General features: G+C 45.4%; 1 protein-coding gene across 5 annotated transcripts in view; it reads left to right on the top strand.

Annotated features, from left to right (window-relative positions):
• The first annotated feature begins 6044 nt into the window (after positions 1–6044).
• LHPP (phospholysine phosphohistidine inorganic pyrophosphate phosphatase) overlaps positions 6045–25845 on the top strand; it is a 198930-nt gene continuing 179129 nt past the window's right edge. For all 5 annotated transcript variants that reach the window (XM_072628993.1, XM_072628994.1, XM_072628996.1 and 2 more), the window contains exon 1: positions 6045–7903. In XM_072628993.1, coding sequence (XP_072485094.1) covers positions 7350–7903 — 554 coding nt within the window. In that variant the 5' untranslated portion in view covers positions 6045–7349. The remainder of the gene's footprint in view (positions 7904–25845) is intronic.

Raw genomic sequence — 25845 nt, forward strand, 5'->3', positions numbered from 1 at the left:
ACTTTAACACATATTGATATTCCTTAAAACATCCTAACCTCCTAGGTCAACTTATTCATTTTCCATGACCTTCTCCACTCTACTTCAGCTACACACAGAAGTAGTCATTGATCTTATCATAGCCCACAAATGTGTTCATGAACTCTGAGATTCTGTTGTTGGATAATAACCATAATCTCCATCTTTCCCTCTGACTCATGATCCCCTAACTTATTCTTCTTCATCCTAACCTCCAATCCTTCCATCCCTCAGTTTCCTTTTAGGCTATCACTTCTGAATGGGTTATACCCTCCTACCTTCCCCATCTAGACCTCTTGGTGAATCATGCATCTCTGCACTGTCATTTAGACAAGTACCTGGTCCCCTGATCCTATTGCCAATTTTGCTTGCCAAGCCAGCCTTGAATGACTCCTACCATCTGCTGCTTTTGCTTCTATTCATGTGGTGCTGAAGCACATGTGAAGCTAGAGAAAATCATGAAGCCATGCTGATTGAGTCTACTACAAACATAGGCTGCAAAATCTCAGCTGGGCTCTCACTCCTGCAAAGCAATCCTTTTCCATGTCCCTGATCAATTCACTCTCCCATTCACCACACCAGCTCCAAACCTTTTCATCCATTCTGAAACCTCCCAGGCACTCACTCCCTAACCCTTTCAGCTCATATTTCTAAAGTGCATCACATATTTCCTGGCACATAGTATGTGCTTAATAAATTCTTGTTTCCTTCCTTTTTTCCTTATCACATCATTTCAATTTATATTTCACTGAAAAAAAATCACTTGCCAAGATCTTCCTCTTCTCCCCTTCTCTTCTCAGATCATTTGGATATCCTTCTCTACTCAGCCAATCATCCTTGTTGCATGTGAAGAGGTGATATTTCTCTTTGCCAAAGCAAACCCTCTACAACCACATTTGTTCTCATTTTCTTTTGTCTTTTCCACCATGTTGCTTACCCTACCATGCTATTTTTGTTGACATTCAGTCATGTCCTACTCTTTGTGACTCCATGGACCACAGCTATCCATGGGGTTTTCTTGGCAAAGACACTATAGTGGTTTGCCATTTCCTTCTCCAGTGGATCCAGTGGATCCTTTTGTCAAACAATCAAAGGTTAAGTGACTGGCCCAGAGTCACACAGCTAGGAAGTATCTGAGGCTGGATTTGGACTCAGATATTCCTGACTCTAGGCCCAGGGTTTTATTTACTGACCACCAGCTATCATACCTATTCATTCCTTAATCTTCAGTCTTTATCTACTGGATGCTTCCTTGACACCCACACACATTATATTGTAGCCTCCATTCTTAAAAAACAATTTCACACTTCATCTGACCATCCCAATGACCTATCATCCTTTATAGCTCCTCTTCTCAGCTAAACTCCTCCAGAAAACTGTTTACATTGGGCACCGCTTCTTCCTCTTTTATCACTTGATTCTAAACCATTTGCAATCTGGCTTCTGACCTATCATTCAACTGAAACTGCTCTCTTCAAACTTAACAATCATCTCTTTTTTTAAAAAAATCAATTTTGTTTTCATTTCTAAATTCTCTCCCTCCCACTTCCCCATTCCACACTCATTGGGAAGGCAAGAAAAACAAAACTCATTACAAATTTGTATAGTCAAGAAAAACAAATCCTTGCATTAGCCACAAAAAAAAATATGAAAATAGATTTCAATCTGTACCCTGAGAATATCACTTCTCTGTTGGGAGTATGGGTCATCATGAGTCCTTTAGAATTATGTTTTTAGTCATTGTGCCAGTCAGAGTTTTTAAGTCTTCCAAAGTTTTTTATCTTTACCAATGATCTTTTCTTTTCTTTCTTTTTTAACATTCTTTTAAGATTTTGAGTTCCAAATTCTCTCTCCCTCTAGCTCTCCCCACACCACTCATTGAGAAGGCAAGCAATAAAATGCCCATTATACATGTAAACTCATGCAAAACACATTTCCATGTTAACCATATTGCCAAAAAAAGCCAAGAAAAATAAAGTGGAAAAATATGCTTCTGTCTTCACTAAGTATCCCTCAGTTCTCTCTCTGGAGGTGAAGAGCATTTTCCATCATAGGTCCTTTGGAATAGTCTTGGATCATTATCTTGGTCAGAGCAACTAAGTTTTTCCACAGTTGATAATCGTTACAATGTTGCTCTTATTATGTACTATGTCCTTCTGGTTCTGCTCACTCCACTTTGCATCAGTTCATATAAGTCTTACCAGGTTTTTCTGAAAGCATCCTGCTCATCATTTCTTATAGCACAATAATATTCCATCACAATCATATACCACAATTTGTTTGGTCCTTCCTCAATTGGTTATATCTCCTTGATTTCTAACTCTTTGCCACTACAAAAGAATTGCTACAAATACTTCTATACAGATAGGTCCTTTTCCTTTTTCTTTAATTCCTTTGGCATATAGACCTATTAGTGGTATTGCTGGGTCAAAGGGTATGCACAGTTTCATAGCTATTTGGACATAGTTCCAGATTTTTCTCTAGAATGGTTGAATCAGTTCACAACTCCATCAATAGTGCATGAGTGTCCTAATTTTTTCACATCTTCTCCAGCATTTGCCATTTTCCTTTTCAGTCATGTTAACCAGTTTGATAGGTATGAGGTGGTATCTCAGAGTTATTTTAATGTGCATTTCTCTGATCAGTTGAGCATTTTATCATGTGGCTATTGATAGGTTTCATTTCTTCTTCTTAAAATTGCCTTTTCATATTCTTTGACCTTTTATCAATTAGGAAATGGATCTTATTTTTTATAAATTAAATAAATTTGGCTCAGTTCCCTATATGTGTGTGTGTATAAATCTGATGATTTTCTCCTATATATTTGAGAAATGAGATTTTTATCAGAGAATTTTGTTGTGAAATTCTTTCTCACCCCTGATCCCAACCCCAGTTTTCTGCTTTTCTTCTGATTTTTGGCTCCATTGGTTTTGTTTCTGTAAAATCTTTTTAATTTCATGGAATCTGAACTATACATTTTACCTCTCATGATCCTTTCTATCTCTTCTTTGGTCATAAACTCTTCCATTATCCTTAGATCTAATGGGTATATTTTCCTGTGCTTTCCTAAGTAGCTTATCCTATCACCCTTTAAGTCTAAATTATGTCCCCTTTTTGACTTTGTCTTAGTACTTAGTGTGAGATGTTGGTCTACATCTAGTTTCTGCCAGACTGCTTTATAGTTTTCCCAGCAATTTTTTTCAAATAGCAAGTTCTTGACACAAAAGCTTGGATATTTAGGTTTACCAAAAACTAGATAACTATGGTCATTTATCTCTATATTAGTGTACCTAGTCTATTCCACTGATCTTCAATCTTATTTCTTCACCAATACCAAATTGTTTCAATGATTACTGTTTTGTAATCTGGCTTGAAATCTGGTATTACTAGGTTGCCTTCATTTTTTTCATCAATTCCCTTGATATTCTTGATCTTTACTCTTCCACATGATTTTTGCTATTTTTCCTGATGATTTATATGAGTTTACCAAGAATCTCTTAATTGTACTTTCTCAATCCTTATCCTTCTTGACATCTCAACAATTTTTGGTAGCGATGATCACTCTTTTTCCCCCTCTGTCTACTCTCTTCTCTCTAGGTGTTTGTGACACTATTCTACTGGTTCATCACCTACCTGTCTGACCATTCTTTCTCAGTCTCCTTTGCTGGATCCTCAGCCGGTCTCACCTGCTAATTCTGAATGTCCCTCCAGGCTCTGTTTTTGGACATCTTTTCTTCTCTTTCTATGTTATTTCATTTGTTCACCACATCAGCTCCCATGGATTCAATTATCATCTCTATGCAGATTATTCTAGATCTGCTTATGCAACCATAACCTCTCTCCTGACCTCTAGTCTTGCATCTCCAACTGCCTGTTGGACATCTGAAATGGACATCTCCAAAATAGACGTCTCCAACTCAAAATGTCCAAAATATACACCTTCCTTCCCAAATCTTCCCCTCTTCAAACTTCTCTACAACTGTAGAGGATACCACCACCCTGCTAGTCACCCCGGATCATCATCAGTCATCTTAAACTACTCACTCACACTCATCCCTCAAATCCAATCTGTTGCTGCATCTTGTTTCTCTCTTTACAAGATCTTTCTAATATGTATCTTTCTCTTCTCTGACACTGCCCACCTTGGTCTAGGCCCTCATCACTTCATATCTGGTCTGTTGTAATAGCTGATGTTGAGCTGCCTGCCTCAAGTGTCTATCTACTCTAACCTATCCTTCACTCAGATGCCAAGGTGAGCTTCCTAAAGCATATCTGACTATATCTCCACCCTCCTCCATAAACTTCAGGGGCTCCCTATTGCCTCCAGGATCAAATATGAGACCCACTGTTTGTCATTTAAATCCATTCACAACCCACCCATCTTCCTTGATGTTTCTTGTTCATAACTCTCCCTTCTCACTCCCACCTCTTGGCTTCCATGGCTTCCTTCAAGACTCCAACCTAATCTCACCTTTTGCAAAGAGCCTTTCTTCATTGCTCCTGAGATTGCCTTCCATTTGACACTGTAAATATATATTTTTTGCTGTTAATGTTGCTGTTGTTGTTCATTTGTGTCTGACTCTATGACCCCATGGTTGATGACTACAGTACAACAGGCCCTTCTGTCCTCTGCTATCTCTTGAAGTCTGTCCAAATTCATGTTCATTGCTTCTATGACAACATCTATCCATCTCATCCTCTGCCACCCACTTTTCCTCTTGCCTTCAATCTTTCCCAACATCAGAATCTTTTCCAATGAGTTCCATCTTATTATGTGGCCAAAGTATTAAAGCTTTAACTTCAATATTTGACATTCCAGTAAATAGCCTGAATTAATTTCTTTAAGGATTGACAGATCTGATCTCTTTGCTGTCCAAGTGACTCTTAAAAGTCTTCTCCAACACCTACAATTCAAAAATATTGATTTTGTGGCATTGCAGCTTTCTTTACAGTTCAATTTTCATAGCTATATATTGTTACTGGAAAAACTATAGCTTTGACTATATAGACTAGGGGTGGGGAATACTAGGGGTAGTCATATAAGTCCTCAAATGTGGCCCCCTGACTGGATTCAAATTTCAGAGAATAAATCCCCTTAATAAGAGAATTTGTTCTGTAAAACTTGTACTCAATCAAAAGGCTGCACCCAAGGACCTAGAAGGCCACATGTGGCCTTGAGACCCCAGGTTCCCCACCTCTGATATAGGCTTTTGTTGCAAGGTGATTATCTCAGCTTTTTAGTATGCTGTCTAGATTTGTTATAGCTTTCCTTCCAAGGAGCAAGTGTCTTTTAATTTCATGGCTGCAGTCTCCATCTGCAATGATCTTTGAGCCCCAAAACGTAAAATCTTATACTTCTTCCATGTCTTTTCCCTCTGCCAGAAAGTGATGGGACCAATTGTCAAGATCTTAGGTTTTTTTTTTTTGATGTTAAGCTTCAAGCCAGGTTTACACTCTCCTCTTTCATCCTCATCAAGAGGCTTCTCAATTCCTCTTCACTTTCTGCCTTCAGAATGTTATCACCTACAATATGAGATTGTTGTTATTTCTCTCAACAACCTTCATTCTAGCTTTTGACTCACTTATCCTGGCATTTTGCATGATGCAGTGTACACATAAGTTAAATAGATAAGGTGACAAGATAGAACCTGGTCATAATCCTTTTCCGATCTTAAACCAATTAGTTGTTCCATGTTTGGTTCTAACTGTTGCTTCTTGGTCTATATATAGGTTCCTCAGGGGAATATATATAATAGGAACCTATTTATTTCTAAGTCATCTATCCCATCAGAATGTGAGCTCTTTGAAGCAGGGACTATGTTTTTGTCTCTTCTCATAAGCCCAGTGCCAGAAACCGAATAAGTGCTTAATAAACGCTTGTAGATCAGTATTTCATAGGCAGTGGCACCTGAACTGAACCTTAAGAGAAACCAGGGAATACAAGAGATGGTGAGGAGGGAATGAGTCTTCCATCCAAGACCCAGGGTGGAGGTTGCCTATGAAAAGACTTATGAGAAATGTGTGGTTTTTTCTTTTTAATTAATCTTAGAAGCAATAAGGTCCCATGGCAGGGGTTTAAGAAGGGGAATGAGATGATGCTGATTATTTTCACAGCTGCATGTAGGATGGATTGGAGAGGGGGAGAGACTGGAAGCTGGGGAATTAATTTGTAGGCTATTCCAATAGCCCAGGTAATTAGGGTTGGTTTGTAGACTGACTAACAGAGAAAAGAGGTGCCAGAGGTAGGGGGTGGCCATGAGAGTAGATTCAGAGCTAGAAGGGACATTAAAGGTCATCTCCTTCAATCCCCTTAGAGGAAAACTGAGATCTCCTCTACCCCTTTCAGAGCTCAGCACACACTGAAGGGGCCCGGCTCAGACTTGCTGACCCATGGTGGATTTGGAAAGTTCGGTCATTCTGTCTTTCTTTTCCTCTTGGGTTGCCTTGACCAAAGTTTCACTGGCAGAGAAATAGAGAGTGCGCACCAGGGTCAGGGAGAACTGAAGGAAAGGATGTTATAAAGGACGGACAAGAAGGTAAATTAGTGAGGCAAGGGATGGACAGAAGGCTCCACTCATCCCCTCATGGTGTGATGGGAGAGAGCAAGTAAGGAAGGCTCCAGCCCATGGGGGAACCCTAGTGACAACACGGACATCCCTACTCCCTTAGAAAGATCTCCCCCCCGAGGAGGTCACAGAGTCCGTTGGGTGGGTTCTAGGAACACACTAACAATAGTTTTACAAGACAGGTAGGTTGTGGTTGCACCTTTGGAAGGAGGGAACCCCTGAATCCATGAGACCCCATCCCACGAAATCCTCCATGCTGATCAGATGTGAGCAGATCTGCCGGGTAGGTGGAAGGACTGAAGGTGTACGAGCCATTTTGGTGGCTCAGTTTGAATGGAGGAAAAAGGGAGTTCACTACACCCTGGAAAGTATCAGGACAGGTTACAGGTGTAGAAGATAGGGTCTAGTGGCTAGGGGGCTGGCTGGGTGACTTTGGGTCCTGGGACAGCAGGAAGAGAGGTGTCCAGGAGGCTCACGTCAGCAATGCTTGGGGCAATCGGTCCGCAGTCTAGATGGTAGAGGAGCCCTGTTTTCCAGGTTCAAAGCCCAGCAGATTGGCTATACCCTGAGCTTGGCATGACTACGCCCTGAGCTTGGCAGGACCACAAGCCTTTGCAGGCACCCTCTGGACCCAGGGACCCTGAGCTGGGGCGCCCCCAACGGGCCAGGCACGGAGCCTGCTCTGAGCTCACGTGTAGTCTCTGGACGACCCTGCCTTGCGGGGCGCCGCGGGTATAGACGTCCAGGGGTCGGTGGGAGCTGTGCATGCATGGCTCTGCGCACGGCACACTGTGGGAGCCTCATCGGTACCCTTCTGCTCTTGGTCCCTTCCTCCGCTTTACATGGCAGGAAGCTGAGGCACAGAGCCGTTCTGGAGTCATGCTTCTAGTCCGTGAGCGGGTGGGGGGGAGATGGGCCTCACCAGCAAGAATCGGTGACGGAAGCGGGGCGGGGACGTGGTGGTGGGGCTCCTCAGAGCAGAGAGACCGTGTCCAGATCACACCGGCCGCCCCTCCCCCCCCTCCTCCTCCCTCCTCTCTCCCCCTCCCGACTACAACTCCCAGGAGACTCTGTTCCCGCCTCGCCGCCCCTGGTCCCTCTCTTCGGACTACATCTCCCAGGAGCCTCTACTCCAGCCACGTCCCCCGGAAGGCCTCCTTGGCCAGCGGGGCTACGAGAGCGATGGCGGCGGCAGTGGCGGCTTGGGCCCAGCGGCTGGCGGGCGTGCGCGGGGTGCTGCTCGACGTGTCCGGAGTGCTCTACGACAGCGGCGATGGCGGTGGCACGGCCATTCCCGGCTCCGTCGAGGCCGTGGCCAGGTGCGGAGGGGGCGGAGAAGGGTCGAGGGGGGCTGCCGCGCGCCGCGAGGGACGGGGCGGAGCTGAGGGGCGGAGCCTGCGCACCGTTGCCCGGGAGACCCTGGACGCCGCGCATTGCCGGGAGTGCGCGCGCAGCCGGGAGCGCTGTCCTGGAGCTGGGACCGAGAGGCCGGTGGAGTACGGGCTCTCGTTTGTCTGCGCGTTTTCTGTGGGCAGGACGAAGGGACTGGGGAAGGGGGGAGGAGGGGGACGCGGATGGAGGGGCGAGGGCAAGGCGACCCTCGCCCGCCCCGAGGTTTTTACCTCGTTTTCTAGGAGGGGCCCTGTCCATCCTTCTTGTATATGAACCTAGAGCGGTCAGGGGCAGCCTGCGGTGGGCAGGGCAGGGCAGGGGCAGCCTGTGGTGGGCAGGGCAGGCTCAGCTAGTGTGGGCAGGACCAGTTCATCGTGCCCACCCACACCTTGCTCTTTCAAGGTGTTGAGTTGGACAACAGGACAGATAGGGGATGTAGGTCCGTACAAATCCCCCCAACCGCAGGGCATGCCGAGGGCACCAGGAAGAGGCAAGTTCTTTAAGGGGATGGAGGTTTGGCACTGGGTTCGAGCCTGGGACTTTGGATGATCCCCCTGGCATTCTTTGTGATTTAATCAAGGACAGGTAGAGGCCAGGTTGGGGAGAATGGGGTGATAGGAGAGATAAATATGTTCCTTTGGAAAAGACACAGCTGCTCACTCTGCATTGTGCCGAGTCAAACAACAAGCATTTATTAATCAATCACAGTGAACCCAGAGCTGGACACAGATGGAAGTGAAGGGGCCCTGCCCTGTGGGGGCTTCCCTTCTATAGGGGGAGGTGATGAGCTTCACTAACTACCCTTCCCTGCCCTGCTGGCTGGGGTTTATGAGGCAGGTGGCTGTTTGCAAACATTTCCCTATCTTGACATAGATTGGATGAGGGGCATCCAAGAAAGGGAGAGATTTGCCCCGCTGGTCATTGTCCATGTGACTTTGAGCAATTGGTCCCTCCAAGCCTCAGTTTCTCTCTTTGTAAAATGAAGGGATTGGACTCCCATCTGAAACCCATGACCTTGTGCTCTTGTGAGCAGACCATTTCTCTGAGGTCTTAATCTCTTAATAATTTCTGTCTCCCAGTGTGGCCTTGAGGAGGGTGCTATCACACAATAGTCTATCATAATTATTACCGTGCTCACAATTGGTGTGCCTTTAGGCATGGTTGCGTAAGCTTGGTGGGTTCCTAGGGGACCTCTGGGGCGGTCACATCCCGACAGCACCCAAGCCTTGGCTCCAAGACACCCATACCTCCTCTGAGACAGTCCGTTGGTTGCCTGGGTTCTCAATCAGATGCTTAGGGAATTTTCCCTATTGGCTTCTTTTTAAATTGAATTGGCAGCTGTAAAGTTGAGATACTGAGGCCCACCATCCTTCAGCTGAGCCCTTGGGGTGAATTCTTCCTCTCCCATGTTTGTTTCCCTCCATCCATCTGCTTTGGTTTTCTCATCCAATTTCTAGGCATTTTACAACCAAAATGGCAAAGATCTGACAGGGAGGTGGACATGAGCAGAGGTGGATCCCAGAGTGAGGAACACTTTAGCTTTCCTTCTTGTTGCCAGAACCCCCCAAGTAGAAGTTAATTGTCCTTTCCTGGTCTTGTGAAGTTTGGAGCAATGGGAAAAGCAGCTTGGTTTGGAATCAAAAGAGACCAGGGTCTCTGCTCTGATACTCCAGGTGGGACCCTGAGCCTGTCACTTCTCCCTGACCCTCAGTTTTTTCACCTGTAAAATGGGGATGATGTAGTGCTCCCAATCCCTACCTCAGGGGTTGTTGTGAAAAATGAGTACTTGTCCGTGACTGTATTATTCATTCATGGCATCCTTTGGTCCCTTTGGATTGTAAGCTCCTTGAGGGCATAGTGATAATATCAATTGATTGATCAGCCTCTTCCCCAAGACCTCGGAGCCCCCAGAGGCACAGGCTGTGTTCCATTGACCTTTGGTGTCTCCCACAACACTCAGCAGCCTTGGACACCCAATAGGTACCCAATGAAAGCTTGTTGGTGAGTTAGTGTTATGGGCCTGACACACACAGAGTTATGGAATGCAAAGATGGCCTTGTAAAAGGTGGATTGTCTTCTGTACATTCTTGTGGTTGTAACTCACAGCAAACCTGTCAGGTAGAGGCTTTTATTATCCCTGTTTTTACAGATGAGGAAACTGAGGCTCAGAAGATTGATTTGCCCTGAGTCACATAGTAAGTTTCTAAGGCTGGATTTTAGTCCAGGTCTTCCTGACTCTATTCATCAGGCTGCAGGAAGCCTTAAATTTTTTTTGCTTAATTTTTAAAATATATATGTCAGAGAGACAACTTGTAGAGGATAGGGTATTGGACTTGGAATCAGAAAGACCCGAGTTCAAATCCAGCTTCAGACACTTCCTAGCATGTTACCCTGGGCAAGTCACATGAACCGCTCTGTGCCTCAGTTTCCTCATCTGTAAAATGAGAAGATTGGGCTGAGTGACTAAAAAAACAAATGAACAAACGAGGGAAACTGTTTCCAGGTGCGTCCCAAGTTCTAAGACACTGTCTCTGCTTGTCAGTCTGTCTTATCTTTCTGCCTTGCGATCTGGCAGTGCTGCTTCCGCCAGCCTGCTGGGCACAGGGCAAAGGTCTGGGGGAGGGGCCCCCTACCCTGACCAATCTTGCACAATTTTTGTTATCACGCCCCTGGAAGGGAGGGTCAGGTCAGGTGGGCCTCATTTTAGCCTTTGTGTTTCCATCACCCAACCAAGTGCCTGACACCTGGTCAGCATTTAATAAAATGCTGTTGAACTGAACTGAATTACATTTGCCTCTGAAGCTTTCTACCCGTTGCTCCTCAGTCAGTCACTGTACATGTACAATTATACATATATACACACATGTACATGTATACATACATACAGGCGCAATCAGAATAAATATAAGGCTATTGGGGGGAGGGATCAGGATCAGGATGAGTTTCATGCCTGTGGAAGGTTGTTTGAACTGTCTCACAAGAAGCCAGTACTCTAATAGTAAGGTGAAGAGGGAGTGAATTCCAGTCATGAGGGACAACCAGTGCAAAAACGTGTAGGTGGGAAATGTGTGAGACAAAGTCAGGAGGCCAGTTTGTCTGCTCTCTGGGACCCAGCAGAATAAGCTGTGAATATTTTTCTACAAATAGGAATGTTTAAAGCTATTTTTGGCATGAAGTAGAAGAGCATTTTTTTTTTTTAAAATAATTTATTTTTAGTTTTCAACATTCACTTCCATAAGATTTTGAGTTTTAAATATTCTCCCCCTCTGTTTCCTCTTTCCTCCCCAAGATAGTGTGCAGTCTGATATAGGCTGTACTTACTACATGCATATTAAACATATTTTCATATTAGTTATGATGTAAAGAAAAATTATAGCCACGAGAAAGAAGAAACAAAACAAAACCAGAAAAAGGGCAAATGATATGCTTTCTTCTTCATTCACACTAAAGTTCTTCCTCTGGGTATGGATAGCATTTTCTGTCATGAGTCTTGCATTGCTGATGAGGGCTAAGTCTATCAAAGTCAGTCATCGAACAGTGTTGCTGTTACTGTGTACAGTGTTCTGGTTCTGCTTATTTCACTTAGCATCAGCTCATATAAGTCCAGGTTTTTCTGAAGTCCACCTGCTCATCATTTCTTATATAGAACAGTACTATTCCATCACATTCATATACCACAACTTGTTCAGCCATTTCCCAGTTGATAGGCACCCCCTCAATTTCCAGTTCTTTGCCAAGGAAGAGCATTTACTAAGCACCTGATCTCTGCATGATGCTGTAATTTCCTCATCTGTAAAATGAGGGGGTTGGACTAGATTATTTCTAGAGGCCTTTCTAATTGGAGGGTCCTGCCATCTTGCCTTTGGGGCTGGGAGTGGAGTGGGGAGAAATCATAGGAGGTGGAGTCAGAAGACCTGAATTCAGACTCCATTGGTTTTACTTCCTACTCTGGTGACTTTGGGCTAGTCATGTGGGCTTCAGTTTCCCCATTTGTAAAATAAAGGCATTGGTCTGGTTAACCTCTGAGGTCCTTTCCTGCTCTAGATACATGATCTCTCTGGGCCTCCTTTCTCTCCTCTGTAAGATGAGACTGTTGGACCTTTCAGAGCGTTCCACTTCTGACAACCTGTGATCCTAAGGAGCTGAATTTCCCTGCTTGGCAGCCAGGAACAAACAAGGTTTCCTTTCACTAAATTTGGGTCTTCAATTTTAATCTTAATGTATGTGAAACTTTCAGGACTGGAAGATATTGTGCTTCCTTCTACTCTTGGGGTTGGGGCCAGGAGTGGTTTCCTAAGAGTGGTCAGTCCTTGGGCCATTAACAAGTGGATGGCGGAGGCTTGAGTTTTCTGCCCTCGAATCCCATTGATTTGGATGGCCTCTTTGCACCATCCAGACTCTGAAGGCTCATCTCTAGTTTCCCTCTGTGACTGCCTTTATATGCACGGTTTCCTTTTGAAGTCTTCTTAGAAGAATCCCCCTGTGGTGAGCAGAGACTGGCAGAGGGACCTGGAGCAAAGAAAGATCTCTGAGCTTTGTGAGGAAGGCTGGGCTGCGGGAGGGGCTCCTTCCTGAAGCCTACTGCTTGTGAAGGGAAGGCCCACAGCAGGAGTCCTGCCTGATTCTGAGTTCTCCAGTTCTCTACCCAATGGAGAACCCAAGAATTGGGCACTGAAATGTTCCTCATTCACCCTCATTTCTAGTTGCCATCAGATTTTTCTCTCTTTGGCTGTTGGTGTCTGGGCTCTCCTGGGCAGGAGATCCAATATCAGTTTCTGGTCTGAACAAAAAAATGGAAACAAATGATCCTGCCAGATTTGGTGGCCTTTCAGCCCAAATCTGTGACACTGACTTCCTGGAAAGCAGGACTGCCGCCATGTTCTGGGTGGCACTTAGCACATCCTTGGCACTGAAGAGAAATATTGAATTAGTTTTGTACATTCTCTTGTGTTGAAAAGCAGTAGGGTAGAGTAGAATCCAGGCCCTAACTGCTTCACAGTGGACATACTCATTTGTAAAATGGGAGTGATACCCACCAAAGTGACATGAACCTTGTGGCTACTCAAGCTGTATCAGTTTGGGAGGACCTGGGTTCCCCAGGAGCCCAGGGGATGCAGGGGATTAGTCAGGGAGGGAGCAGGACACCGGCCTCAGGAGAGCAGACCAAGAACAGTCCTATATTCTGGTGTGAGAGGTGTGTGTGTGTGTGTGTGTGTGTGTGTGTGTGTGTGTGTGTGTGTGTGTGTGTGTGTGTGTGTGTGTGTTCGTGTTCAGTCTGATTGATTTCTCTGAGATGAGCTATTCATTCTTCCTGTTTGAACTGTGAGGCACTTGCCCATTATGAGGCAGAAGGTAGCTAAGTGTCTGTAAAGGCCGGGCCCTCAACGACAGGTGGCCCTCCCCCTGAGCTGCCATTTACAGCTGTGTGCGGAGAGCCTCACAGGGCCATTAGCATCGGCATCTAAAAGGCCGACCTGGCTGGACATTTACAACATCCTGTTGCTGGGCCCCTGCCCCACATCTGTTAGCACAGCCTCCAACAAGGATCTGTCACAAGGACAACAGAAATCTGAGTCCTGGAGCAGCTGGAGGGTCTTGTCCAAACAGGGCTCCTGCAGAGCTTTCCAGGGCAATGCTGGGGAGGAGATGGGCATCATAAAACCATTCTGGGCAGCCAGAGAGACTGGTGGGCCCCAGCCGCAGCTGCTGTCCCCGCCCTCCCAGGCTCTGTGACCTTGGACAAGGTGCCCCGCCCAGTGCCTCAGTTTCCTCATCTGTATGGTCCCGTCCAGTTTTAGTCCTAGGACCCAGAGCTGGCAAAGACCTCAGAGGGAACTGAAGCCACTTACATGAGGTCTCAGGGATGATAAGGATCACAGATAGGATTTGAACACAGATCCAGCCCTTTATCCACTGTATCATGTACCTCCCTGGATCTCAGTTTCCTGATAAGAAGCCAAAGTCTGCTTTCCTGCCATCCATTATCCTTTTGTTTGTTGGCATTTCAGCTGTTTCCAGCTCTTTATGACTCCACCTGGGTTTTCTTGGCAAAGATACTGTAATGGTTTGCCATTTCCTTCTCCAGTTCATTTTACAGATGAAGAAAGAGAGGCAAACAGGATTAAATCACTTGCCTAGGGTCCCACAGACAGTAAGTGGCTGAGGCCAGATTTGAATTCAAAAGGATGAGACTTCCTCCAGGCCTGGAGTTCTATCAGCTGTGCTGCCGAGCTATATTACCCTAAGGTACAACTGACAAAGAGGAAAAGACTTGTTGCTTAATAAACTTGGCTGGAGTTGGGAGTGGGGTGGTGGAGTGAAGTCCACTCCTCTGATACCCTTCAATTTGTGACACTTTTCTTTCTTACTCCAGTGTGTCCAGAAGCCTTGGGATACAAGCCCTCTGGTCCTGCCACTCAACCATCTCAAAGAGCACTTGGCTCCGAGGTCGAGGCCCTCTCCAAGGTCCTGAAAATACTTTGTATAGGCACTGTCTTAGAGCCCAAGGTGGAGAGTTAGCGCTGGCCCTGGGGTGAGGGAGATCTTTCACCGGGGCTGCCAGAGGGAGCGATCTCTGGGCCCAAGAGGGGCAGAACATCCTGGGGCCTCCTCAAGTATACAAGACCCATTGCCCAGCCCTGCGCCCTCCCTTCCAGCCCAAATTAGGCAGCTTGAATAGGGTCTGGCCAGGAACACCAGGCAACAGAGCTGAGAAAAGAGATCTCAGGTCCCGGAAAGAGTACCCTTCACTTGGACCTCACCTCCCTATCTCTTTGGGATCTGAATGCTTATGATTTTATCCAAGTTTTTATAATAATAACTAGCAGCTTTATGATAGTCTCAACTCTGCAAAGCACTTGATGAGGAGGAGGAGGAGGATGTTATCTCATTACATATGAATGCCTTAAAGCTGTATTGATGCTTTTATTTTTTGGTACCTCAGAGGCACACCCTAATACCTCCCTTCCCCCCACCCCCTCAAGAGAACCCTTTTGCTTATCACAAAAAACTGTCAAAATCAGCTCAAACAGTGCAACATTCTGCACATGTTGTCCACTCTCTCTTATGAGAGGAGGGTGAGGTGTTGCTCAGAATGGCCACATTTCAAAACTGAAAGGACCTCATTAAGCATCTCATCCAAGTCACACTTAGGATGAATCTCAATTCAGCAGCCTCAGAGAGGAAGGTAGCGTGTGGCCCTTGTGGAGAATTCCACTCATTAGAAATTTCCTTCATATCATGCCTCAACTTCCCTCTTTGCCCCTGCCCCATTGCAGGGTTTCTACATCTGCCCTTTGGGCCACAAGATCAGAGCAAGTCTATCTCATGGCCTCTTAAGTACTTGGTGTCCTATCCCAGCACCCCCAACTCATCATCTGTCTTCTGAGACCAAGACTGGTCACCACATTTCATCTACCTCCTGAGACTTCTCAGTGACAAGAGCAGACCACAGAAAATGTGAGATCTGAGCCCCAGATTAGTGTCATGATGTGGGGAGTGACCCCTGAATTGGGGTTAAAATATGAGGAGTGACCCCTAGATTGAGGTCAGAAGAACTGGTTTGGTTACTGTAAGTCCCTTCTCTCTGGGTCTCAGGTTGTGTGAGAGGATCTCTGAGCCCCTTTCCACCTGTAAATTATAGGATCTGCCTCAATGATTGAAGAGAATACTGGAGGTGGGGGGAGTAGTTGTGTAGAAAGTGAATGGTTCATTTTGAGGTGGTCTCCCTCAGCCAGTTTCCTCATCCACAAAATGGGGAGAGCAATCTTTCCATTACCTGCCTCACAGGGTTGCAGGGAAGGCACTTGGTCAGCCTTAGAGTAGAACAATGTTCCTTAATAGGGATAGCAGAAGAATTTTATTATATTTGATTAAAAAGATGATTCTGTGCACCTCCCTCTCCCCTTTCCTCTCCCCCATGAGGGCAGTCAGTGCTCACCCCCACCCCCCAGGACACCCATGGAAAGAAAGTAACAACAGGGCCACTGACATCAAAGGGGGCGGTGCTCAACCCTTCCTGCTCTCTGGGCTCCAAAGGGCAATCTCCTTTACTGCTGGGGATCAACAAGAGGATCCACAAGGTCTTTACCTCCCCCTTGATTGTCCAGTTGCTTGGAAGAAGCCCATCTTTCCCTGTGCTCTCGGCCCTGTCCTGCCTTTCCACCATCCTCCCTCCTTTGACTGCCCTTGTTACCCACCTCCATTCTCCCTGCCCCCAACCCCAGGGTCTCAGAGCTTTCTCTTGTCTCATTTCTGCATCTTGGGTTAGAGGCTCTCCCTCCCCTCACTGGCTTCCCCCAGTCTCCTGACTGGATCATGAAGACCAGGAGGCAATGTGGGCACTTGGATTAGTGGAGCTGCCCATCCTCAGATCAATTTATCAATCAGTAAGCATTACTGCTGGGTCCTATGCTAGGCATTGGGGAGTCTAGGTGAAAATTCAGTCTAACGAGCATTTATTAAGGGCCTACTGTGTTCCAGTCACTGTGATGATTTCAGGGATACAGATATAAAGAGTGAAGCCATCCCTGCTCTGAGGACTTCCATCCTCTTGGAAGAGACAAGTATATATGGCATAACTACAATGTAGGGGAACTCTAACAATGTTCAGCTGACAGGGGGAGGACAGGGATGAGGTAGAGCTAAGAAGGGAGTGCACTCCAGGCAGGAGGGATGGCTAGGACAAAGGCATGGTGTTGTGTGTAAGAAACAGAGGAAAGACTGTTTGGCTGGACAAAGGGAGGAATGTATAATGAGGCCAGAAAGGTCAGTTGGTCAGGTTGTGAAGAGCTTTAAAAGCTGGACAAGGTGGTATCTATTTTATCCTAGTGGCAACAGGGGCTGACATTTACTGAGAGATAGTGAGGTAGTATTGTCTTAAAGATTATCCCACTCCCCTCACTTTACAGAAGAGGAAACTGAGGCATGAAGAGGGAGGTGGCTTCCTAAGGTTTACCTGGCCAGTGTCAGGGAAGGTGCCATGCTCCTTCCACACTGCTTGTACTCAAGAGGAGATGTGGCAATTGCCTCTGTCACCTGGTCTCTTCAGACCCAAGCAGAACTTTAGGGAACCAAGTCATCTGTTTTCTGAAATGTTTTCTTTGGGTTGGGGAGGTGGGTGTCAGCAGGTGCTTTGGACCCGACATTGGCTGAACTCTTCGGACAGACGGACCCAGGTGATGGCCTTTCCCCATGGGTGGAGGCTGCTTGAATGAGGGGGAGCCCCCTCCCCCATCGGTGCTTGTTCTCTCTTTCCAGGGTTCCCTTCAATTTGCAGGTTCAGAGAATCTAGACCCAGAAGGGGCTCACCTGAGAGACCACCCTGACAACCCCAGAATCTTTTGGTTTTATGTCACAGTCATTTACATATCCCCCTCTTTGGACCCTTTCTCCTAAAAGACAAAACAGTTAAAACAGTTACACACAAAAAACCCTACCCAGTAACCCAATAACCTCCCTGGTTGTGTATGTATCACTCTGCACCAGTAATCCTCCACCTTTCAGGGAGGACGAAGGAGGCCTGTTTCATCACAGGTTTTTTAAAAGTTTTGAAAGTTTTTCTTTTTTATTCTGAATTTAACCACCAAATACAACAAGCATTTCTTTTTACATAATAGAACAGAAAACAGATTGTTCATGAACCTGGGGCTCTTTATAGATTTAATTTTTCTTTTATAATATGTAATAAATTTATTCTATAACTTTCAATTTAAGCTTCATGTCTGTGATTTTTTTTGTCTCAGCATTTAAAAAATGCTTCAGTGACTTTTCACTCTCCCTTCACCCTCTCCTTCCCTCCACCTTCATCCTTTCCTCCCTTCCCTCCTTCAATTTTTTCCCTCCCCTCCCCCCTTCAACCTCTCTTCCTCTCCTTCCTACCTTCATCCTCTCTTCTCCCTCTTCTCTTCTTCTCTGTTCTTCTTGTACAGGAGACTGTCCCCACAACCTGAGAAGGGGGTACTGGGTGTCAGCCTTTGCTGCTTCAGAAAGGACTGTAAGGGATGGTTTGGTGTCTAGGAGACTTTGATTTGTGCCCTTTGGGGTCTCTGACTAGCTGCAGGGTAGATGGTTAAAACCAGCCATTTACAGATGAGGAAAACCAAGGCCTAGAGAAGGGTCATGATTTAGGGTCATACAATCATTGCCTACTTACTCTTCTCCAAATTTGGCATTGTTTCCTGCCCATTTGTCTTTGCTATTACCTGTGACCCATGCCTGGGATGCTGTCTCTCTTTACTTCTTAGGACTCAGCTGAGGTGCCACTTTCTGCCTGCTGGGCTCTTCCCACCCCTGCTCTCCTCTGCTGTTAGTGTTAACACTGCAAAGTCACTTTCTCCACCTCTCATATGACCTCTCCCTTCCAGTGTCCCTTTCTGTGTTGTGTAGTCTTATTAGAAAGTAAGCTTCTGGAGGGCAAGGACTATCTTTCTTCCTTTTATTTACATTCCCAGTGCCTGATGTGTGTCTAGTCAGCTCTCCCTAAGTGCACCCTCTGTCTACTTTGCATGGCTGGTACATATCTATGTTTGTAGTTATCTCTCTCACATTTTGCTGTTCATCAGTCCCCACTGCACTGTGATTGAGTGTTGATTGATTAGAGCCAGTAGGACCCTTACAGTCCATCTGGTCCAGTCCCTTCCCCCAGTTTTACACGTCAAGGAAACTGAGGCCCAGAGAGTGCTATGGACTTGGCCAAAGTCACATAGCTAGTAAATGGCATAGCTGGGGTTCTGACTAAGCTCTCCACTACTGCCATTACATTCTGCTGCGTGTGTGTGTGTGTGTGTGTGTGTGTGTGTGTGTGTGTGTGTGTGTGTAGTGAACTGGAACATATGCCCTGAGAAATAAATACAAGGAAATTTGATGGAAGAAACATTTCTGAGGAAGCGAGGATGGAGGGAAGGAGACCAACAAAATCTTCTTGGAGTCTTGAAAGAAGAGGATTGTGAGGCATTCTGAGGATTGGGTGTGTTTGATAAGACAAAGAACAGAAGTAGCTATCAGAAAATATAAGCAGAGCCTTCTTTTGCCTCAGAGGACAAGATGCTGGACAGCTCCACCTTGGGGGAGGGGGTGGGGAGGGCCCACGAAGGCTGGGGGGGTGGGGAGTTGGCATCTGGAAGAATGGTCAGAAATGAGGTTGGAGGGTGGAGGATGCTCATTCCATGAGCAGGGAGCCAGTGAATGGAAGAGCCAGAAGAGGCTGAGGATGCCTTCTATCCCCATGGTTCTGAACTTGCACTTTAAATTATTTTGATGACTGAATTCCAGTATACTTAGTTTCCTACAAAGTCCTACATGGTTTTTTTTAATCCATTTAAAAACCTTCTGATTAAGGGCCCATAGATTTCACTAGACTGCCAAAGGAGTCCATGGCACACAAAAGCATTAAGAAGCCATGGACCTGTCCCACATCCTCATTTTATAGAAAGGGAAGTGGTTCCAGAGAGTGGTTCCACCCCACCCCCATCACCCAAGATTCTAAGTCCTAGAGCTTAAGTTTGCAGTTAGGCCCCAGACTCCAGATCTGTGGTCTTTGGTGATGGAGCAGGGTACGGGGACCTTGCTCCATGAGCTTCCAAGTGATTTCCATGGGGAATCGAGACACATGCACACATGCTTGCTTTTGGGGCGGGGCAACTCTTGGGCTGGACTTCTGTGTCAGTACAGTATACTTGTCCATTGTTTGTCTGTCTGTCTGTCTCTTTCCCCCCTTCTTCTCCCCTCCCCTCTTTTCCCTCTCCCCTTTCTTTCCCTCTCCTCCCTCCTTTCTCTCAATTCCCCTCTCCTCTCCTTTTCTCTACCTCTCCTCTTCCCTCCTCTCCCCCCTCTGCCTCCCTCCCTCCTTCCTTCTCTCTCCCTGACCCACCCCACTCTCTCCCTCTCCACCCCCCACCCCAGCTTAATTCCTGCTCATCCATTCTGTTTATAAAAATGTGTTCCTAATTTATCAAATGAAGATCAAGTCAGATAACATACATAACACTTTGTAAACATTAAGGTGCTATGTAAATGACATAAATGTGGTGGTGGTGGTATGCTTGGTATTCTGTGATAGTGCTGGGATTTTAACCTATTTCTCTGGTTCCATCTTACTGGCCACGCTTAACTTATTCCTGAGTAAACCCCTATTTGCCACAGAAATCAGAATTTCCTGGCATTGAGGATATATGTGTTTATAAAACCTTCTATTCCAAGTGGTCCCTCTTGCTTACGTGAATACAGCTGCCTCCCAGCCTAGCACCTGTTACTTGATCTAAGGAAGGTGCATGGATGGGCTGCAGCTTGCGGGGCTGGGACCTCTTCAGTGTCCCATGCATCCTCTTTGCTCCTCTCCTGAGTTCTGGGGGAGTTGGGGAGGCACAGACACAGGGAAAGCCTCAGTGAGGACAGTCCTCCAAGAGGACACTGGTGTTTAAAAATGAGAGCCCAGCCTTGGGCCTGTGCCTTCCAAGGTCTGGTGGCAACATCTCTATGCCCAGAGGCAGTGGGAGGAGCCAGAGGCTTAAGGGCACAGGACCCATTATTAAGAGTAGTGGAACCTCTGAGTCTTAGTTTCCCTAACTGTAAAATGGACTAAGTGATCTCTAAGCTTTCCACTGACTACTTTTCTAGGCCTAAGATCACTGCAGGAAAATAAAGTTCCAGATATTTCAGTGGTTGGCTGTATCTGTGATTTCTATTTAGTAGTTCAGAAAACAGACCAGCTGTGACTTCTTATTCTTGGCTGACTCCTCCATAAATTCCCTGCAGAGGTCAAATACTACTCCATAATGAACCAAACAACACATAAGGGGATGGGAGGGATGTGGACCCTTCTTTAATAGAAAAATATTTCTTCTTCATGTAGTCTTGGATAGCATTCCCTGTGGATAAATACTGAGGATCCTCAGATTTGGAGCTAGAAAGACACCCCCCCCCCCCCAGGTTGATCATAGAGTCCAACCCTGCATGTTATGCCTTAGGAACCTGAGGGTTCATCAACAGCAACCAGAAAACATTTGTGAAGCCCCAGTTAGGGGCCGGGGGTGCAAAGATTGTCCCTGCCCTTGAAGGGTTTCCATTCCCAGAGAGGGGCATTCCTTGGAAAAAGCCAAGCAATAGGCATGGGGCCCCTCTTTGGCCTTGCCTGGGACAGACAGCCTAGAGTGTCCCTAGGAGAGGACATCTGGCTGCCCAAGAGACTTTTCCATTGCAATAGAGGCAGATAGGAAGCCCACAGGGTTTTATTTTTTTAATGACATTTTAAAAATACAAAGTAATTTCATGTGAAATCCAGCCATAGAGTTTAGGAGTCTCAAGAAAAATTTCTGCACTCCCACTCTGAGGAATTTTCATGTTATCTGTTATTATCTTTTTATCTGTATTCCTTTCAGACATCTCATGATGTAACAGAAAGACCTTGTCAGTCAAAAAGCTTTTAAATGGCACTGTGCTAAGTGTTTTACAAATATCTCATTTAATCCTTACAACAACCTTGGGAGGGAGGTGCTATTATTATCCCCATTTTACAGGTGAAGAAACTGAGGCAAACAGGTTAAATGACTTGCCCAGGGTCACACGGCAGCTAGTGAATGTCTGAGGCTGGATTTGAATTCAGGTCTTCCAAAGACAAATAAAAGACAGATTTGAATTGAACTAGATGGCTGCTACATACCAACTTCTAGTGTCTCTTTTTCCTTATACCCCAAATAAGAGATGAAGTTATTTTTTAATCTCTTGATGGTGTCAAAATATTTTGGAGATAACCTGTTTTCCAGAACCAAGGCCTAACAAACTGACTGTGCCCTGTGTTTGGCATAACCGTAATCCTTTGTGCTCAGGATGTTCTCACCCTCTGACAAAGGGTAAAGCTGGGACCAGGACCAGGTGTTCATTAGGGATTTAGCTCCCCCTATTTCCCAGGGCCATCTGTCACATTTTCACAATCCCTGTTCCTTGTCGGTGACAGGTACTGCACTTCTCTTCCTGTTACAGGGCTCTGGTTCTGTACCTGGCAGGTACAACCCCTAAGACTTGAGACAGAATGCCAACCATGAGAACTGCCTCAAGATCCAAGAATGATGACGTTGTGGCCCTCCCCTCTCCTGTGTATAAGTGGCCCAGCCTTAGCAGCCTTAAGCCCTCCTCCTTCCATATGCAGACATCATTTCCTCCCTCAGAAATTAATTACCTTCTGCTTGTGTCCTGACCCTCCTATCTCTAGCCTACTCTGTTTATTTGACTCCAGCCACCCCCCTGGTTAGAGTCCAGTTCTGTTTGGTCAATAATAGACACAATAGAATGTAAGCTCCTTGAGGGAAGGTAATGGTTCATTTTTTTATAACTCTTTCCCCTAGAGCCTAACATGGTGCCTAATACAGCAGGCACTTAATAAATGCTTGTTGGTTGATCGATTAACTTGTGATCTTACCAACCTGGGCACTCTGATCCTTGATGCCACACACAGCCCCTCTGGGCCTTCTTGTTTGCTCCAGTTTTTATCTTTGGAGGTTCACCAGAGGTCCGGAGGGCTTGATATTAATAACAGAGCCCCGAGGAGTCAATGACAGTGAAACAAACACGGGGATGGATGGATCAATTTTCCCCCAAAGGCTCTCAATTTTTCTCTGCTCAGAAACTCACTCTGATTCGGCAGCTGGCTTTGCATTTCCCCATTTCTGCCCTTTGTCTTATAAATCTTGCCAGTGTCCTTTGTTCAAAGTTAGAAAATCCAGCTGCTTTGCCTATGAGGCAAACTCAGGAGATTGTAAACACCGGAATGTGCAGGCTTCTCTTTTTCCTTTAAAGTGATTTTGTTCAATGTAAGATTATAAATGCTGGTGGAACTGAAGAAGGTTAGTGGAGACACCCCCAGCCCACTCCTTTGTGGGAGGTCCACACAGGTTGATGTATTGATAAGTTATGCCGACATTTTCCTCTTCCATTTCCATTTTTGGCCTTTCTTTTATTTGCTTGGTGCATGTTGGATTGCTTAGTAAATGGTTATTGAGTTGACTCTCTGGAAGGGGTGGATACTGGGAAAAACGGGGAGGGGGATGTTTAAAAAATACACAAGTAAAAACTTATTTTTGAAAAATATTTTATTCCTTTTAAAAAACTTAGAGGCATCATTCTTAACCCATGGTTCATGCCAAACTGATCGTGTCTTAAGGATCCTCATCCAAAATGTAGACTCCCACAGATAGGCTGAGGCTGAAGGTCCAGATGGTCCCCAAGTTCCATGCTTTCTCTGCATTCTTCCCTTTCTTAGGCTGAACTTGAAATAATAATAATAATGATAAAGCTAGCCTTTATGCAAATATTATCACATTTGATCCTCACAACAACCCTGGGAGTTGGGTGTTATTGTTAGCCCCATTTTACAACTGAGGAAACTGAGGCAAACAGGGGTGAAATGATCTGCCTAGGTCACCCAGCCAGACAGATTTGGATCAGAATTTTCCTGACTCCAGGTCCAGGGCTCTATCTTCTGCACCACCTCTCTGTCAAGTGACATCTCTTAGCCAGAAACTCTGGCCACCCCTAATATAAGGAGGTAGTGGGGCATGGTAGGAAAAAAATTATTCCCCCAAAAAACTTGGGCTCCTCTCCAGGGGCATTGCTCTGCCATGGTCTCAGTTTCCCCATCTATGAAAAGAAGGAGTTGGACTGGCTAATCTCAGGGGTCCCCCCAGCCCTGGGTGGTGACCAGCTGGGTGCCTTCTCCTATGAAGTGGCTCTAGTTTGTCTGCCCTCCTGGCAGGCATTTAAGTGTGCCCAAGGTCACTGAGGATGTCTAATGATTGTCCTCACACTTTACCTGGTATGGAACAATAATGAGGGTTTTTTCATTATTTTCGGGTGAGCGATCCTGGCAGATGCTGACAGCCAGCAGATGTGTAAAGTTCGAGGTGATTTGTAAGGGGCCGGCTCATCTGACGCACGGTAATTGCATGGTGGGACATTGTCACTCAGAGTCTTGTCCTGCTCTGTCAGAAGAAGGTAAAGGTCAGTTCAAAGAAAGAAGGAACAGCGCTCAGTGGGAAATGAAAAACGGATTTTCTGCCATTCCCTCCCAGCAGTTTTGGGATCGATGGGCCAGAGCCTGGTCATCTCAACAAGTCTGGTCTTTGCCCAGACCAAACTGATGCTGGGGGATTTGGGTCATGTGTCAGCCTGGCAATGGCTTAAATAGAAGTGTCTGAAGTAGGAGTGGGGAACTTGTGGCCTTGAGGTCACATATGGCCTTCTAGGTCCTCAGGTATGGCCTTTTAACTGGTCTAAGTTTTACAGAACAATCCTTTTGTTAAGGGGATTTGTTCTGTGAAGTTTGGATTCAGTCAAAGGGCCACACTTAAGGACCTAGAGGTCCACATGTGGCTACCCTTAGAAGAGATGCCCTTGGAGCCTTTCTGATTTTAGACACCTTGTTCTGGGAATTAATGAGCCAGGCTAGTGTAGGAGGACCTCACCTCCTCTTTTCCCTTAAGGTAGAGGAAGGGCCAGCTTCAGCTCCTACTCCTACTGGCTAAATCACTGACTCCTGTGCCCTAGTCTTCTCATCTGTAAAATGGGATTTCCCCAGTGGTTTGTTGAGGACTTTGTCACCTTTAATGTGCTGTAGAAATGCGCATTATTCCTGTGTCCTTTAGTGAGCTGGCTTGTGCTAGAATATGTCAGGGTATTGCTTTTCCCAGGGTTATAAAAGTGAGATTTCATTATTCCTCATGGATATTAAAAACAGAACATTGACTACCCTAACTGGGAAGAAATCTTTCTTTCTTTCTTTCTTTCTTTCTTTCTTTCTTTCTTTCTTTCTTTCTTTCTTTCTTTCTTTCTTTCTTTCTTTCTTCCTTCCTTCCTCCCTCTCTCTCTTTCTCTTTCTTTCTTTCCTTCTTTCTTTCTCCCTCCCTCTCTTTCTTTCTCTTCTTTCCTTTCTTCCTCCCTTTCTTTTTTTAATTTGCATATTCCTAGGGCTTTCACCAGCTTAAAACAAAAAAAACCAAATAAATCAGCAGTCACATCTCAAGACCAACTCATTTATGAAATAGGCATCTTGACCATTCATATCTTGTTTGTTTTGAGGGTCAAAAGTGTAGCTTCCTATCTTTCTAAGAGGAGCAGTGGAAAGAGGGAATGGATTTCAAGTCACATGACCTGAGTTCAAATCTCAGCTCTGCCAGGAGCCAGCCTTGGGCCTCAGTTTCCTCATTTGTAAAATGAGAGGGTTGGGCTAGATGCTCTCTTAGGTCCCTTCCAGTTGTAAATCTTTTATCTGTGATTTCATTGTCATCTGCCTGGTACTTATTTTTATTGCCTGGATTTCAGACACATCTTTGCTTCAGGGGACACGTAGTTTAATTTCCTCTGTTGCTTTAAAGATGAATTTTAAGCTCGCATTCAGTGGCCATTTCATACCATCCTCTCCTGTATTTCAGTTCTCCAGACACTGATGAAATACCTACTATGTGCAAAGACTTGATCCCAAAGGCCATAAACAAAATAGAAAGGTAGAAAACTCCATGAGAGTTCCAAACATAATGCTGTGTAAGGTGGGAGGAGAGACTTAAATGTATTTTTCCTACAAACAATAAACTTATAGCCATCAACAAAAATAGTTGATTAAATATTGGTTAAATTCAAAAGAGATGCCTAAATTACCTAAAATTACCTAAATGCTTAGCCTTTAATAAGTAGAACCAACATATTAACAAATAAAGAATTTTTTTTGCTTAAAAATAATTTTTTAAAGGAAAGAAAATGTTTTTGTTTAAAATAACAATAATAATCAAATATTTGTGTTTGCTCTTCTGAGCTTAAGGTCCCACCATTTTTCACCCAGCTCTTCTCTCCTCCTTTCTGTCTGTTTTTCCTTGTGTAGTCAGTG

Source organism: Notamacropus eugenii, chromosome 1 (assembly GCF_028372415.1).
Source record: "Notamacropus eugenii isolate mMacEug1 chromosome 1, mMacEug1.pri_v2, whole genome shotgun sequence".
NCBI classification, from domain to species: domain Eukaryota; kingdom Metazoa; phylum Chordata; class Mammalia; order Diprotodontia; family Macropodidae; genus Notamacropus; species Notamacropus eugenii.